This window comes from Alligator mississippiensis, chromosome 3, assembly GCF_030867095.1.
Source record: "Alligator mississippiensis isolate rAllMis1 chromosome 3, rAllMis1, whole genome shotgun sequence".
Taxonomy (NCBI): domain Eukaryota; kingdom Metazoa; phylum Chordata; order Crocodylia; family Alligatoridae; genus Alligator; species Alligator mississippiensis.
In genome coordinates, this window is record NC_081826.1 from 125,756,271 (window position 1) to 125,774,799 (window position 18,529).

At 40.2% G+C, this 18,529-nt stretch overlaps 1 protein-coding gene across 6 annotated transcripts in view; it reads left to right on the forward strand.

The window, feature by feature from the left end:
* The window catches only part of RELCH (RAB11 binding and LisH domain, coiled-coil and HEAT repeat containing), a 139,138-nt gene that overhangs the window by 47,895 nt on the left and 72,714 nt on the right, over positions 1-18,529 (forward strand). For all 6 annotated transcript variants that reach the window (XM_019490375.2, XM_019490376.2, XM_019490377.2 and 3 more), the window contains exons 9-10: positions 7,500-7,575; positions 8,026-8,121. In XM_019490375.2, coding sequence (XP_019345920.2) covers positions 7,500-7,575; positions 8,026-8,121 — 172 coding nt within the window. The remainder of the gene's footprint in view (positions 1-7,499; positions 7,576-8,025; positions 8,122-18,529) is intronic.

Sequence of the window (18,529 nt, forward strand, 5' to 3'; positions counted from 1 at the left end):
TAAATTGTATACTAGACATTACTAGTGAAAATAACAAAGGAAGCTAAAGCTAATGTGAGTATATAAAGACAGACTGAGATGAGCTGTAGTCTTTACTTAGGCCCCAGTTCTTTAATGAGTGTTAGTGAGGCAATGCCTTAAATGAGTATTTAGTCAAATCCAAGGTTTTTTTCCCCTTCAACATGGGGCAGGTATGGGGATGACCCTTAGCTTAGGTAATTCAAGTAAAAATGTGCTCCGTGCTCCATGCTCCCTGCCCCCAGTTGGAGTGGGACCTCACCAGAGCCAGAACTGCAATGGGAAGGTAACTGGAAGGGTCTTGCAAACAGGTAACAGTGGGGACACAGGCAAATGAGGATAGCAGGTAAAGTGGTATGGGAGGGAACAGGTGTCAAGGGGAGGGCAGGCATGGGGCGGGAGGGCAGGCATGTGGGCAGTGGGGGGGGGGCAGGCAGCAGGGGGTTGCAGCAAGGAGCAGGAGTTGGGCCACTTGGCTCACCTGCACCTGCTGCTAGTGCTTGCCCCACTATAGCAGTGGGGGAGATGAATTTAAGACAATCCTTCAATAATTAGATTCTGTTCATGGCAAAGTATAACTAATAGTTAAACTTATAGTTTTTCCATGTTTAGAATCTAACTGTGGAGGGGTCCTCTTAAATTCAGAGTCATCCTAGATTTGGGTGAATACTGTACATGTAACCCTGTTGGACAGAGTAGAGCCCTGAAGTTAAATTTGTTGCTGAAACAGGGCCTACGTTGTACTTTGATTTTATTCCTGACAGTAATTTACAGTCAGAGGTAACACTTAACTTTTCATGACAGAAGCAGAATGTCTGGTCTAATTTAAAACTGGCTATTTGCTTTTTGCCTGCTCACCAGTCAGATTTTTCAGTGTTTTTAAAAAAAATCTGATGATAGTAAATGGCAGACATTTTTAAATACTGAGTTTTAGTCAGTTAGAAACTAACACCGAAAGTTCAAATGCTGATTTTCCAGAAGTTGAAGATAACTGGTAAACATGTTTATTTCAAATCCTACCGTAGCTTAGTGGCTAAAGGGGAAAGCTCATTGCTTTCTGTTAATTCCGTATTAGTGTTTACATGAAACTAACTAATGAGTGCCTTTGTTCTGTGATGGATTTCATCGAGCTGTGGTGACTTCTGGCTACTGGATCGATTTAACAGTCCGAATACTATGTAGTAACATAAGGTATTTGATATGAGGAATGATCCTACTGATTGCTCCTCCACTGCCAGTGTGTGGAAAAGCTCACACCCCTGCTGGTGGGAAGAAAAAGCAATTTTTTTCCATCATTAGGCAGGGTAGAGATGTGTTTTGGAGGCTTACTAAATTAAAGATGCATAAGCTTTCATGAACAAGAGCTATTATTAGGCGCTATCTTTCAAACATTTGGAGAAAGCTCAGCTATGCAAACGTAAAATCAGTTAACTGCTGAACGTATAACGCTTAAGTATCTTTATGCTGAATTGACAGTTAAGTGTAGTAAGAAACCTGAAGTGTAGTAAGACTCAAGAGAAAAGTAATAGGAGCATGTCTGAGACTTTATAGCTTAATACTTCCAGATTTTTACGATTGTGTTAGGAGTTTTAACTTGTCTTGCAGTATCATTTGAATAAAACATTGTCACGTTACATGCTGAAATGACCTCTTAGATATTTTTTCACTGACTGAAGGAATTGAGTTGAAGATGCAACCAATTTTCATGCCATATTAAAAACGCAGCGAAAATTCAGTATTAAAAGGAATGACCCTAAATACTATAGCTACAAAGGGGATGCTTGGCACATCTTGCCCAGATGGGAGATTTTCAGAGAACGAGAGCCAGTGGGCTGATTTTGTATGACTACAGTCAGCAAGGAGGGGAATAGGGGAGAGGAAGAGAAATCATCAGACCTTGGACTTAGAGAGTAGTTGGGAAAAATACTTTGTGTGACAGTTAAAAATAAAACAAACTGAAAATTAGTGTTGGATGCATTACATTTAAATAATGATGCACTTTGTGTTCAATAGTCTGAATTAATTCTCCAAGATGTGATGCTTTCTGTATGATCCAGTTACTTTTGCCCTTGTAAGCAAACTGGCTTGTATGTGCTAGTGCATATATTTTTGAGATATGCTAGTTTTTCTTTTTGATGTGACAGTCTTTAAATATATCTGTTCATCTCTCTGTACATGAAGACGAAGCTAATTGTCTCATCATATCTTTCAAGGAAGCTACTGGATTTGATAAGATTTTAGAACCTAAATATAGTCCAACTGTAATAACTGTTTGCCTGGAGCTTATTTTCATACTGCTATTTTAATTTAAGCAATGGGGAAATAGAACAGCACATAGTTACACTTAGTGACTTCTCAAATTCTATGAAATAGGGATATACTTTTGACTTTAATTTTAAAAGCGTTTCAAGGGGATATGAGATTTAATATATTATAAAATGTCTAAAATGACCACTATATAAGGATCCAGTTTCATATACTTGATTCTATTGGTAGGAAATACTCTTACAAAACTTAATGAACCTGAAAAAAATGTATTTACAGACTTCAATCAACTAGGCCTTAAAATCTAAAATCTCTTTTGATACTAATATAGTTTTACTTGCACAGAATAAAGACAAGCAAATAGTTAAATCAGGAGCTGCTCATAATCATAAATAACTGGGTTTTTTTAAACAAGTGTATTTAATTTGAATAAATGTAGCTATCCTACATAAAATGATGACCTCTGTATGACTGATTTAAAATGTATTAATATTTATCTCAACTACATCATAAACTCCGTGATGCTGTAATATAAAGGTTGTTATCAGTTTTTATGTAATTAAACATTCACATATAAAAAGCTATTTGTGGAAGACTGTTTCTCTAGCAGGCAGAATAACTTTTAGTTAACAGCCTCTTCTATAGAAAAATTATTAAATTCAAAATTCAGTGTAACATTCTTTAGCAAAACCTTGTAGAAGCAGCCCCTCATCAAATGATATTAACAGCCTGTTTTTAAAGTCATTGTAACCATTCATTCATTATATTTGGTTATTTCCATGGTACCAGAGACTGTAGATAATATTGGAGTAGTTCTGAGTTGTTGAAATGACACGTGCCTTAGTGGAATTTCAGGACTGTCACAGAGTGTTTGTGCTATATCTGTAACTTTTCCAGGAACATTTCAAATCTCTTGGATTTCAGGAAACTAAATTATTCACCTTCCTCAGCCAGAAGTGTCAAAGATGATTTATCAATGGGATCACTTCATATTTAACAAACTTCAGCTTTTGGATTAGCAATTTTCTCAGACTTACCTGTCTTTATAAAGAACATTGTTGTTCTAGTGGGTGGTGCTGTCTACCATTTCCCTTGGTGATATTCTGAACTTCCTGTGATTGGAGCAACAGGTCAGGTCTTAGCATTTTGTTTTGGGGATTTTTTGGGTAGCATAGATTAACCCCAAATTAAAGACTCTGTTATCTCAGCATGTAGGGTAAGTGATATTGCATCCATAAGTAACTTCATTCAATTCTGCATGGGCCAAAGCAGATCAGGAGTGGGGCAACAGTGTGCCGCCCCACTTCTTCGGCTGTGCCACACATGCTGACCAGTTGATCAGAGTAGGGTTGACTGGAGTCTCTGCTTTCACTGACTCTGGAGCCTGGAGGGGTGAATACTGCTGCTGTTTGCCTGTTCCTGATAAATTCAGCAGCAAGGGAAAGGAGGGGATAAGCAACGACAGGAACAGCACTCACCGCCTGGGCTCTGGAGCCTCACAAAAGCAGGAGTTCTGGCCCCATCCCGGAGATCTCACATGCAAACCGGCCAAAGTGGGGTGCAACTATGCTGCCTTACCCCCTGTGGATTCACCCCAGTCATTGGCCACAAACATCATGGAACATCACTCACCCATTCACTTAATGACATTTTCTGAACAAGGGCTCAGTCTGCATTCTTTTCCCACAAGTGGTCCCCTGTAACTTCAGTGGGCCAACTACTCAAAGTACTACTAGTAATCAGAAAAGCTTATTATAGAAATGTTTTCTATACTATACCAAATGTATAAGGGTGTTTCAGAAACTAACAGCAAAATGGCTGCTCACACTGTGTCTGTGACAAAGTGGGAAATTGCACAGCAGCAGCAAACACTAATAGCAACATTGTCAAGCACACCCATTGTTTTGCACTAAACACAGGTCTGATGCACTAGGGAGCAAGTAAATGATGCATGGCTGCATAGCTTTCAGTGTGCACCAAAGAAGAACAGCTTTCTATCACTTGTTTTTTGTGGGCCAAGGATATGTCACCTGGTGAAATTCACCATAGGCTTGTGGCACAGTATGGCAAAACTTAATCGCTCAATAGAAGATCCATGTGCAGATGGAGAAGTTCAAAATCGGCCACATGTCTGTAGTGGATGAACCTAAGAAGGAATGCCCCAACACAGGCATGACAGAGAAGATGTTGCCAAAGTCAGTGCTGTTGTGTATGTGAACAAGCGAGCGAGCATTCTTGAACTACTGGCGGAAGTGCTAGTAGTATTCATGCCATTTAACAAGATCACCTGAATTACTGCAAAGTGTGCATCCATTGGGTGCCAAAGCAGCTTATTAGATGCACATAACAACATGTGGAATTGTATCCAGCTCCTGCAACATGTACAGGACAAAGGTGAGGGGTTACTCCTGGCATCGTCACCGGGGGTGAGACCTGGGTCTACCATTATGATTACAAAAGGCAAAATATGCAGTGAAAATTTACATCATCACCACTGCCAAAAAAATTCCAAAGTTGACCATCCTTTGGAAAGACCTTGCTCATCCCATTTTGGGATTGCTTGGGACCACTTTTTGTCCCTAAATGGAGCATTTGGTCATGATCAACAGCAAAACTTACTGCCCCATTCTCCAAAGCTACCTGAAGCTAGCTATTCAGACCAAATAGCATGGAAAGCTAAAGCAAGGTGTTCTTTTCCAGCATGGTAGTGCAAGACTACACAGTGCACAAGTGTCTGTTGAGACTTTGCCATCTTTGGACTCCAAGATGGACTCCATCTTTGGACTCCAAGATGAACATGAGTCGGCAGTGTGACGAAGCCATCAAAAAAGCCAATGGCACTTTATCGTGCATCAGCAGATGCATGATGAATAGGTCCAAGGAGGTGATACTTCCCCTCTATCGGGCGCTGGTCAGACCGCAGTTGGAGTACTGCGTGCAATTCTGGGCGCCGCAATTCAAGAGGGATGCGGATAACCTGGAGAGGGTCCAGAGAAGGGCCACTCATATGGTTAAGGGCCTACAGACCAAGCCCTATGAGGAGAGACTAGAGAAACTGGACCTTTTCAGCCTCCGCAAGAGAAGGTTGAGAGGCGACCTTGTGGCCGCCTATAAGTTCATCACGGGGGCACAGAAGGGAATTGGTGAGTATTTATTCACCAAGGCGCCCCCGGGGGTTACAAGAAACAATGGCCACAAGCTAGCAGAGAGCAGATTTAGATTGGACATTAGGAGGAACTTCTTCACAGTTTGAGTGGCCAAGGTCTGGAACGGGCTCCCAAGGGAGGTGGTGCTCTCCCCTACCCTGGGGGTCTTCAAGAGGAGGTTAGATGAGCATCTAGCTGGGGTCATCTAGACCCAGCACTCTTTCCTGCTTATGCAGGGGATCGGACTCGATGATCTATTGAGGTCCCTTCCGACCCTAACATCTATGAATCTATGAATTTGCATGGATTGAGGTTTGAAATCTTACCACATCTGCCCTATAGTCCCAATCTTGTGCCAAGTGATAATTACCTGTTTGAATTGTTGAAAGAGGCTCTTCATGGGCACTGTAGGCAGTGTGCAGCATGGCCCATGGGTAACAGGCCATGTCATGACCTGACCTAAGCTTGATCTACGTAGCAATGATGTAAATTAAGAATGACTGACCTAAGCTTGATCTATCTAGCAATGACAAAAGTTAAAGCATGCACTGTAGACACTTATAGGGTGCACTCACATAATCCAAGGAAATGGAAAAGGATTGGTATTGATCCAAAGCTATAACAAAATATGGAAAAGTCCATGTAAAGTATATAATCATAGTTAAACCATGTGACCTTCGGACTTCTCCGAAGTTCAGCAAAAAAGAGGAACCAAGTCAGCAAAAGTCCATAAGGGAATAGAGAAGCCTGGCCAGTGGACTTGTTTTTCCCTTGAATCCAAGCTACATAAGCACTGTATTTAGTAATACAAATAAGTCTCTGCTGTTGTGAATCCTAATAAAGTTTTTGAGTTGACTGGAATAGTCTCACTGGTCATAAGCCTCTCTCTCTCTCAACTCCAGTTAAAATTTAAAGTAACACATGTAGATTTGCCCATGATGTAGCAATGCAACTCTCAGTTTAGGAAAATTGTCACAGAAATAGAAAAAAGCTGCGTTGAGGACAGTTTCAAGAAACTTGTGACTCACTGCAATACCTGTGTTACAAACCAGCACAACTGTGTGGAGAATTCATGTAGCCCAGTAAATGATTGTTGCACATAAAATTAGTTTTATTTTGCAATTGCCATTAGTTTCTGAAACACCATCGTAAATACACAGGTTAATTTGTCATGAGGTATCAGTACTCTCTGTAAGTAGAGATCTACCCAACTTGAGGCAGCAGCCAACCAATTTCACAGGCAGATCATGGGGCCGGCTGCAATTTTCAAGGGCTTATCATGGTAGGGCTCCCACCACACCTCTGGCTGAGGGGGGGTCCCAGTGGGCACCCCCCCCTTGCTGATTGGTGGAGAGGGCTGTCAATCATGTGACCCCCACCTCTTTCCACTACTTGGAGAAGAGAGGCAGGGCCACATGTCGGCCAGCCCTCCCAGCCAGTCAGGGGTGAGGGCAGCAGCCATCTTGCCTGCTCACCTCCATGTCAGCAGCTCCTCTCATGCTAATCTTACATTTCTTCCCTTTAAAAGTTATGCTAAAAGATATCTGCAATCAGAAATTGTAATTTTTGATAACTGATGAAGTCTAAGACTGCAACTTAATGGTGGAGAAATGTAATTCACTGATGGGTCTGATGCACCTACTTAAACAGCAAAGTGGAAAATTGCTGGGCTGGGAATAAACATCAGAAAATGAGCAAAAATACTTTTGTCAGGTTATAGAGATTGTATGATCCTATGCTTCTCGAGTTACCCGTTTCCCTTTTTTTCACACTCTAATCTCATTTTTATCTATGCATTTGGTGGCTTCAGGAATGTGAAAGCTCTAGAAATAACTTGTTAATTAGGGCAATCACTTTTTATGCACCTCAAAGTGACAATTTGATTTTAAAAAATCTTAATACTTTTTAAATTTCAATTACAACATTGTAAAATGTAGGTCAACATTAATTTCAGCAAGTGGCCAAATGCACTGCCAGATGTCACTTAGTTAACTAAAACTGAGGGGCTAAGCAAGCTTCCATTAGTCACCTTTGACTGATACTTTTTTCCCTCTCTTGATACTATTACAGGAAGTTGTCACCAGCTTTCCATCAAGCACTACTATCTTTCTGTCGGATGTCAGCAGACAGCCGTTTGGGATCCGAGGTATATTTTCCAATTGTAGAATCAAAAAGGGTATGTTGTCTATCTAATGGCAGTCACTAATGCAGCAATAATTCTGGCTTTTTCCAAAGCTTGGTATGTACATTTATTTCTTAAATGAATCATATAGATGAGTATTTAAAAAATAATGTTTCCTTATTTGAGATTTGGACTAAATATTGGGTAATAGTCTTTGAGCAGAAATATGACCTAATTACTAGTGGTGGTTTTTTATAGTTCTTGAGAAGTGTTCAGTTTGATGCACATGCATTTCTGTGCCTGTAGAGTTGGCATGGAAGCTTCATGCTGGTTCCAAAAGTGCTGATTTGTGCAGGAAAAAATAAAATTGTTCTCTGGCAAGTGGTCAAACATTCTTCTGAAAAGCACCATAATAAACTAAAAAAGTCACATTGTTGTCACTGTGTCTCATTTAAAAAAAAAATGGATTTCTAGGTGTCCCGGATCGCCGACAGTGAAAAAAGTGTCATGTTAATGCTGGGACGTTGTCTGCCCCACATTGTTCCTAACGTACTGCTTGCAAAACGAGAGGTGAGGAAACCAAGCGCATTTTTGTTTGCTTTTCATCATGTTGCTGTGCTCATTTTGAGATGTTGTCTTTATTACATGGAAGTCTGTTACTTGCAATCACATTCTTACTTCTGTGCATGCATCTCTGCTCCTAGAGAATGGTTTTACACCTCTGTCAGGTGAGTTCAGTAAAACTGCATGGTATCTTAATACTTCCTCTTATGCTTAAGATGCCCATTAGCATTCAGCAAGACTAACTGCTACTGTAGGTCCATCTGTTTGCCATAGCTTCAATACTCATGTTAAAGAAAAGTATTATTATGATTATTTCTAAAACAAGAGAATTCAAGTACCCAGATATTATAGGATAATGACTAGTTTGTCTAAATTTTACAAAGATCGTTGTCAATCAGGTTCTTTAGCAGTTTTTCATGTATTGACCTAAAATGACATGGAAATAGTGTTTGATAGCTCTTTCCATATAGACTTTTACTAAATCTATTGAATATTTTTTTCCTCAGGCATTTGTTTAGATTTATAATTAAACCAAATTTGTTATGAAACCAAAAAATGATGACACTTTGCTAATCTTAAACACAGAAGGATTTGGGGGTTCTACATAATCATAGGTAGTCTATTAAAATAGAGAAAAGGAAGTTATTGATTCTACAGTTAAAAGTGGGAAGACCCCTTTTACAGATAATTGCTTCTGTCTTCATTGTAAATGTTGCATATAATCAGAAGTAGGTAATTGCAAACCAAATTCAAGCAATAGAACATTGTTTTCCTTTACTATTTGAAACGCTTTTAAAATATATAGTTCATTTGTTACTTGAGGAATCAGTTTTAGTCTTTAGGGGACCTACAGTATGGTAGGTTTATAGTAATGCGTTTGGCATAAACCCATTTAAGGCTTATTGAAAAATCCTTAAGTGAAGAAATTTGTACTGATCCTTTAATGACTTAAATTTCCCTAGCCACTTACTAGTTTTCAGCGATTGATGTGACATTCTGAGATGTGCATGGCATCTGAAATTTTCAGAAACATTCTTTAAGGAAGATGTTTTCTTAAATATTCTATGTGAGGATTCTCAAGTGTTACTGCAAAATAATTCTGTAAATATGCCAGGATCAGTGCTTAATTTCTCTTTTGGTTTTTGGTTTTTTTTGCAGTTCTGCTTGGCAGGATAATGATCCAGCTTTTTTCCACAGCTTGTAGCATAATCTGTTAATGCATTAATATTTTTGCAACATTTTAGCCTATTTCCTTCTTATTTTATTTTCAAGTCTAAAAAGGATAAATGGTCAAACACACCCTCAGGAGTTCCTTTATTTCCATATTACCAACTACTTTGCAAGTAAGAACTGGACTGAATAGAAAGTTTACTGTGTGTTTAATGTGTATTTTCTCACACAGTAACTGCCGTATTTTCTTATTGTAACATTCTTGAGTTACAATATCTTGGAGCTAGCAGGAAAAAAAGCTAATCATCAGTCAGGTTTTATTAAGAATGTCCCTGAATGGTATCAGGGCATTGTTGTGCAGACACTGCAGACAAAGATATGGGTCCTGTCTGAAGAAGTTAACTAGCCAGGGTTTAGCAATAACACTTAAAAATGGTCCATCACTTATCAGGGTTTATATTGCCAGTTAACTGGGCAAAATTTTAGAAGCAGTTTAACCAAGGCTTCCTTAGAAACCTGCTTCAATCTTTGTAACGTAAGATTTTGATTTTTATTACACAATTTCCTCTTCCTTCACCTTTCGATTAGAAATGCTTTACCAGTAATAATATGGTTGCACTGAAGGCAACTGTATCTTAGCCATTAGGTCGTTAAAAAACTGATAGTTTCAGAAAGCTGTTGGTGCTGCTTTTTTGTGCCTGGCTGTAGTTCACACTTTTGCAGGTAATACAATAAAAAGAAGAAAAAATCTTGATCATTCTGGCTTGGTCACAGCATTCTTGGCTACAGAACCCATCAATATTTTAAAATTGTTTCTAAAAGTCTCTCTCAGTAGAGCAGCATGAAGAGATGTATAAAACTGATTTAAAAATTTGAAATGTGTTCATGAGTATAAAGCTTCTATGTACACAAGCTGATGTTCTAACTTTATTTCTATGACAAATTGCTAGATTTATGTTAATTAAAAGAGCTACTTGCAAATACAGTAATACCAGAAGACACTGTTACCCACATGGTTTTGGGTGCAGATAGGTTGCAAACAATTTCATCTGCAAAAAAACAAAACAAACAAAAAAAACCACAACTGGAGCTTGTGCAGGATCTTTCCATGATCCTGTTCCTTGCAAGCATGGCATCTTAAACTAATACTATTCGCAGTCTGGGTTGAAAGCTACTTGCTTTGTTCTTGTTCCACTAAAATGTAATAATATATTTAAGGTAAAAGTTATCTGGTTAAGTATTTAGCTTCATGGATGTTTGAGTAGTTAACATGAAAAAATGAGATCTTTCACTAAAGTCTTAAAGGAAAAAAGCAGTCTCTTTACGTAGTCAAGAAAGATTATATAATGGTAGTCAAATCTCTATTTTCTTACTATTTCCAAGACTTAAATTGTTATTCTAATCCAGCTATTGTTGTATGTAGGTTTATATCTATTGTCTGCCATAGGAATTCTCTCAGCAGAGCATGGGCAGGAGCAAGTTTTAAGGCTATAATATTAAAATATTTCTGCTGTTCTAAATTTAAAAAATAGATAGACTCTATTTGAATCTCTTACACCTTTTCAGTTAACCTATTGCATTGGTTTGGGAGTCATAACGTTAAAAAATTTTGGTAGTCTACCAATACTTGTACACCATTACAGAATTCATCAAAAGGCTGCAGTTTGTCAGAGAGGACATAAGTTTGGCTAAAGAAAAAATGTTTAAACTACCAGGCTGCTGTCTTTGTCCCTTCTATTCCCTTCAGATATCATATAATCAACAGAAAGTGGCAGAAACAGCTATACAACAGTACAGTGATGCTTTATCAAATAATCTCCCATAAATTAGCCCACAGTATGTTACTATCTGTAGCATTAAGAACTTTTGAAGAATAATGCTTTGGAATTGTAGATTGTTTTCTCATTATGAAGCTGAAGAGGAGGGAAAACAGTGCTGGATCTTTAATAGCAAATGCTGGTCAAGTGGTGCCAGTCTTCACTCTCTGGGAGAAAGTAAAACTAGCTTTAAAAATATGTTGGCTTTAAGGTGTAGATACTGCTGTTCATAGGTGCATGTTGAGACACTTTCGTTCTCAGACTTCTTCAGACGTTTAACTTTGAAACCAAAACTCAGGCTCAGGTGTCTTATTATATATGTAAGAAGCAAGGGGCTTTGGTAGTATCTGTTATCTTTTATTGGACCAACTATATAGTTAGGAGAGAGAATAGACAAGCTTTCAGGCACTGAAAATCCTTCCTTCGATCTGGGAAAAAAGCAAATAAAACTTGAGCTAAATACCAGGTTAACTAATGTAAGTTGAAAGTAGTCCCTTTATATAAAAACCAAACAAACAAGGAGGCAATGAAATAGTAGAGTGAAAAAGAGCCAGCAGAAGTAGCTATAGACTTCCTAAATGGAATTTGAAATAGAGAACCTAATACTGTACAAGGTGCTCAGCAGCCCCGGCCTGCAGGCCAGATCTAACCCCCAGGGCCATGTCATCTGGCCTGCGGGGTATCCCACAGGTCCAAAAATTTGTTGGCAGGGGAATAATGGCACTGCTTCCCAACTGCCGTATTTACAGACCTGTGGGGAGCCCCGGGCCTTGCCTGCTATATCAGATGCAGCACAGGGCCTGATCCCAGCACATGACAGCCAGCTGAAGCTGCTTTGGACCGTATCTGGGCATGAAACCAGGTGGAGCACAGGGCCCAGTCAGGCCCATGTGGCCAAAAGCTTGAGCAGCACTGCTGTAGAAGACCATTCGTAACAGAAGAGGGTAGTTACCACCTGTGGAGCAAAGAGAGGTTAGATGAGGAAGGAAATAAATTGTAATGAGGCACAGAACTTCTGCCTGCATTTAGTTTATGGTTTTCAGTGTCCAGAAAAGTTATTAATGTTAGTTCCCAGGCCTCTCCTGTCAAAGTATTTGTGTAGGTTGTCCCTGAGGACAAGGCTTATTGAGGTCAGAGGCAGAGTGGTTGTGCAGGAACAAATGCTTTCCCACTGGTGATTTGATGTCTCATTTTCTCACTCTCTCTCCAGCTATGTAGTTTGTCCTATAAAACATATTCATAAACAAAACATGTTTTTCACCAAAGTCATGTAAGGGAGTCAGTTGGACATTAACATTTGCAATTAGTTCATTCATTACATTCAAGCGTTCCTTATTTCCTCTACTCTTTCTGCAGAGGGCACTCATCAAAAATGGCATTAACATTGCTTGTAAATTTAAAACGTGAGTAAAGACATTTTTAAGAAAAACTTCCCAAGTCAACTATTATTTAGTCACATTTTGTACATACTGAATGATATGACTACTTGTTATCATATCAAAATTGTAGAAGTTTAACATTTCTCTCAAATTACAAAAAAGCCATTGACCTCTCAATTTACAAAGCCAGAGTTCTTCTGTAGGCTGATCATTTTGCTTGTGAGCTTTCCAGTATGGAGAACGTTAATATTTAAACCACTTTATTAGGTTTTAGAAAGATAGGTGAATAAGTGTCTTGTAGACAACAGGACTGGGAAGAGTGTTTGTTGAAAATAACTTGCTATAGGCTAAGAGGTGCAAGCTTGTTTTGCTGTGGGAGGCATGCAGTTAATTATTTAAAGAAACCCTCTTTTGCTTTTAATTTTAGAAGAAATTGCTTTGCATATAGCTGGAGTTGTACTAGTTGCTTTTGGTAAGTTGCTTTCCTTTGGCTGTTGGTGACGAGTATTATACATGTGTGTTATCTTAGTTATTTGCATGAAGTTTTTTAGATTTTATGCATAAATACTTGGATTTATTTCTCTGCTAGTTCTGTACATAAATGAAAACATGTCCATTTCCAAAACTAGAACTTCCTCATTTGAAGTCAGGAGGAAGAGTTGCCACTTGGTATGCTCTTCACTGAAGAATTGGTGAGTTTTTTTTTTTAATGTAGGGTAGCTAACATATAAGTGACAAAGAGGTAGAACAGAGAGAAGACAAAGCACTTCAGTCAACCTCAAGCAGGGTCATAACCCTCACCTCACCTAGTTTACCCCATATTGAAATAATTGTGTATAATCTTAGCACTGCTCTTACTGTGCATAGCCTACATATGGACATTAACCCCTAGTATAATCATACTTTCTTAACGGGGAACATGAGACCTCTGACATGTAGTGTTCACTTTCCAGCCTAGTTTGTCAAGTTACAGATACTGAGAGCTATATAATGGCAATGTATTCAGCATCTAATGAGAAAGCAAGTGTCTCACTTCCAAATATCCTCTCCTCTGATGGTGGTGACTGGCGCCAATAAGAATTTAATCCAGCCATCCTTATAGTTAGAGATATTGGAGAATGGAAGAATCTTTCAAGGCATAACAGGACATTGAGGACCAAAAGTGTTGAGCAGAGGAAGAAAAGCAGGCTTTTTCAGAATCTTAACATCACACTTTTTATCCTTTCAGCTCAGGTGTGGTATTCCTTCCCAAGGAAGGCAAAAAGTTTTAAAATAGTACTGGAAGCCCTCTCCTTGACTATTAGGCACTATATATAATCTCAATGGTGCCAAAACTTGCTAACTTCTCTGAGGCTTTTAGTAGCTCTGTCACTTGGCTGCTTGTATCCTCTCCAGAAAATTGTAACATTTACAATTTTACTGTGCCATTTTTGTTGACCAGAAGGATTATTATGGTCTTTACTGAGTACCTCTCCACTCAGAACATGAGATGGCAGGATAGAAAAGCAAGAATGTTAGTGCCTCTTGTATTATAACAGCTCTTGTACAACAGTTTTCTCCTTTTCCCCTTCTAATTGATGGGAGAGAGATGTATTTTTTTCAAGACTTTGAGAAACTTCATTATGCTTACTCTATCCACTTGCAGCAACTGTAGAACTCCTCCGATACTCAGCAGAAAATCCCCTTTTGCCTCCATTTTTACCTTCCCCTGTTGTCATCTTCCATAAGTTTTATAGGGAACACATAATAGGACACTACTGCTCAAGACTTCTCACTGTTTCTCCACTCCCCTTACTAGAAGGAAGTATAGAAGCACTGATGCAGCGATGCAGAGAAGGCTCCATTCTCCCATAGTATGCACGAAAGAATGTGACCAATGGACAAGAAAACACAACTAATTCCATCTGCTATAATAACCAACTTTCTGCAAGGTAAAGAATTAGCCTTGTGTCTGCCCCATATCAATGGTTCTAGATTACTCATCAGTCTTCCATGCAGGAGTGAGTTATATCCAATTGTATAGTAATAGTTTTATCCTTTGATAACCAGAAAATGTCCATTTTGTCAAATTTTTCTTAATTTCTCAAAGGACTCTTAAAAGTTGCAGAAATTCCTAAACTTGAGATATAATAGTTGTAGTTATGCTCAGGCTGTTTGTGAGATGTTTTTGTTATTTGTTTTTTTTTCCTCTTCCCCTCCCCTCTTCTGAGCATTTAAATCAGTGAGGGGAGTGGACTCCAGAAACTTTAATATAGCTAATGACTATAACAGTGAGAGATCCAAAATGCTTTCAGGCAGTGATTTCTTAGGGTGTTTATCTTTTATTAGACCAACCATGTAGTTGGGATAAAGTTAGACAAGCTTTCAAATGCAACACATCCTTTGTCAGGTCTCTGACAAAGAAAAAATAAATTCTGGACCATCACAGTTAATAACATAATTTTTACACTACGTTAAAAATGCCTTCTTTTTCAGAAATTTTTAAAATAAAATGTTTTTATTTGTATAGCCTTATCCCTACTTCAAAGGAGTGTTCATAAATTAATAGCCAGAGCCAATAGCTTACAGCAGAGTTCAAGATACACCAGAATATTTGGAACAAACCATCCCAGTGTGCAGAAAGATTAGCAAATATGGCAGAAGACCAGCTTGGCTTAGCACGGACCTCTTCAATAAACTAAATCACAAAAAGGAACCATATAAGAAGTGAAAACTTGGACAAATAATTAGGGAAAAATATAAGAGCATTGCTCGGGCATGCAGGGATAAAGTCAGGAACGCCAAAGTGCAATTGGAGTTGCAGCTAGCAAGGGATGTGAAGGGGAAACAAAAGGGTTTCTACAAGTATGTTGCTAGCAAAAGGAGGATCAGGGATAGGGTTGGGTCCCTTACAGATTGGGGAGGCAAGCTTGTGACCGAGGATACAAAAAAGGCTGAAGTACTCAATGCCTATTTTACCTCAGTCTTCACACGCAAGGTCAACTCCCAGACTACTGCACTGGGCAACAGTTTGGAGGGGAGGTGAGCAGCCAAAAATGGCAAAAGAACAGATTAAAGACTATTTAGAAAAGCTAGGCATAAACAAGTCAATGGGGCCCGATGGGATGCACCTGAGGGTGCTGAGGAAGTTGGCTGATGTGCAGAGCCATTGGCCATCATCTTTGAAAACTCATGGCAATCGGGACAGGTCCTGAAAGACTGGAAAAGGGCAAATATAGTGCCCGTATTTACAAAAGGGAAAAAGAAGGATCCAGGGAACTACAGACCAGTCAGCCTTACCTCAGTCCCTGGAAAAACCATGGATCAGATCCTCAAGGAATCCATTTCTAAACACTTGGAGGAGAAAGGGGTGATTAGGAGCAGTCAGCATGGATTCCGCAGGAGCAAATCATGCCTGACCAACCTGATTGCTTGCTATGATGAGGTGACTGGCTCTGTGGATGTGGGGAGACCGGTAGTTGTGATGTACCTTGATTTTAGCAAGGCTTTTGATATGGTCTCCCACAACATTCTCACAGGCAAGCTAAGGAAGTACAGACTGGATGAGTAGACTGTAAGGTGGATAGAAAACTGGCTGGAGCATCGGGCTCAGAGTAGTAATCAATGGCTTGATGTCTAGTAGGCAGTCAGTCTCAAGTGGAATACCCCAGGGGTTAATTCTGGGGCTGGTTTTGTTCAAGGTCTTCATCAACGACCTGGAAGGTGGCTTAAAGTGCACCCTCAGCAATTTTGCAAATGACACCAAACTCAGGGGCATAATAGATATGCTGGAGGGTAAGGCTAGGACAGAATGACCTAGACAAACTGGAGGATTGAGTCGAAAGGAATCACATGAGGTTCAACAAGGACAAGTGCAAAGTCCTGCACTTAGGACAGAACAATCCCATGTACCAGTACAGGCTGGGGGCTGACTGGCTGGGCATCAGCTCTGCAGAAAAGGACCTGGGAGCTAGTGGACAATAAGCTGAATGAGCCAGCAGTGTGCCCTTGTTGCCAAGAATGCTAATGGCATACTGGGCTACATTAATAGGTGTATTGCCAGTAGGTCAAGGGAAGTGATTATTCCCCTCTATTCTGCTCTGGTGAGGTCACATCTGGAGTACTGTGTTCAGTTTTGGCCCTCCCACTACAGCAAGGATGTGGAAAAATTGGAGAGAGCCCAGCAGAGGGTAGCAAAAATGGTGAGGAGGCTGGGGCACATGACTTGAGAGGACCAGGTTGAGGGAACTGGGCTTATTTAGTCTAGAGAAGAGAAGACTGAGGGGGCATTTAATAGCAGCCTTCAACTATCTGGGGGGTTCAAAAGAGGATGGAGCTAGACTCAGTGGTGGCAGATGACAGAACAAGGAGCAATGGTCTCAAGTTGCAGCAAGGGAAGTTTAGGTTAGATTTTAGGAAGAATTTTCTCACTAGGAGGGTGGTAAAGCAAGAGAGGTGGTGGAATCTCCATCCTTGGAGGTTTTTAAGACTCAGCTAGACAAAGCCTTGGCTGGGATGATCTAGTTGGGGTGGTCCTGCTTTGAGCAGGGAGTTGGACTAGATGACCTCCTGAGGTCCCTTCCAACCCAAATTTTCTATGATTAATTATGGCTAGGGACATACCCAAATTGAGGTGACAGGTGAACAATTTCAAAGACCAATTGCAGAGCCAGCTGCTATTTTCACAGTCTTTTTGTGGTGCCTTCCCCTGCCACTGATTGGCTGGCTGAGTTGTGCAGCCCCACCCCTTGCTTCTGATTAGAGGGGGCTGCCTTCTGTGTGGCCTGCCCCTCACTGCTGATTGGCGGAGAATGGAGGGGCCGCACAAAAGGCAGCCCTCTCAGCCCATCAGCGATGGAGGGGAGTGACCACCATCTCGGCTGCTCCCATTTGTGCCAACAGCACTCCCAGCCCCACTCCCCCTCCCCCACTTCCCCTCCAAGCAGGCTGCAAGGCTGAGCCACAGCAGCTACTGGCTCCCACCGGAGAGCCAGCATTTTATTTTTAGTAAGTTTTTTGTTCCTGGTGTTTCCGCATAAAATCGTGGAAACCACTGTGTTTGTTTGCAGAAACCACCATAAAAGTATTAGAAAGCAGCCAAAATTTTAGTGTCTAGAATATGAAGAATAAAATACAGCATACAGAGTTCTAGGATGGAACAAGTCTTCAAATAAAAAAGTAACAAATGTTAGCAAGAAAACTAAATCAAAGGAAGCTTTAAAAAGGGTATAGATACCATGTTTAGCTATATTTGTATTAAAGAATACTTGGTCACTTCTATTATAAGAAACATAGTAGTGGATATAATTGAGCAGTCCAGCTTGCATTTTATCCATCCCTGTATGCCTTGGGATTTTGCAGGGGTAAATGGGTACTCCCATGCCCTGATCGGTACATATAAAATGAGGACCTGCTTATTTCCAGTACCTTAAACTAGAAATCACGTTCAGCTTACAGCTTAACTGAGTACTTCTCAGAACATGGTAGTGGATTTCAGTTGCTGTCCCCCAAGTATATCTTCAGGAGAAAAAGACACAGTGCAAAACAATTGTTCAACTTTTTCTTCAAATGGATTGCAAAGGCTTCACCATGATCAGGTCTTGACCAGCTTGGGCAATGTTCAATTTTAGAAATAAAATTCCCTATCAATAGATTAAAAAACACAAGGGAAATGGATGATTGTCCTTCAGAGTGATATTTACTTCTCAGTAACCCTAGAAAAGAGAGATGCACCGATACATCGGTCCATATCATATCAGCATCGGTAAAAGGAAAATTGATATAATCGCCAGTTGGCTTTTTTTGGCTAATACAGCCAATAATGTCGCTGATAAATGCTGTGTGAATGCACAGCTTCAGCTTGCATGCAGCCAGCCCAGCAGCTTGGAGACCAGTGTCTGGCTGGTAAGTCTGTTGGGGTGGGAAGGAAAGGGTTGGGTGCAGGAAGCGAGTGGCTCATCTTGGGGCACAGGGAGGGGAGGTGGCTCCCACCGCTGCACGCACCCCCGAGGGAGCCATGGGGGGCATGTGCCCCCCCGGATCTATGCGCAAGGGTGGCACCGGGCACTT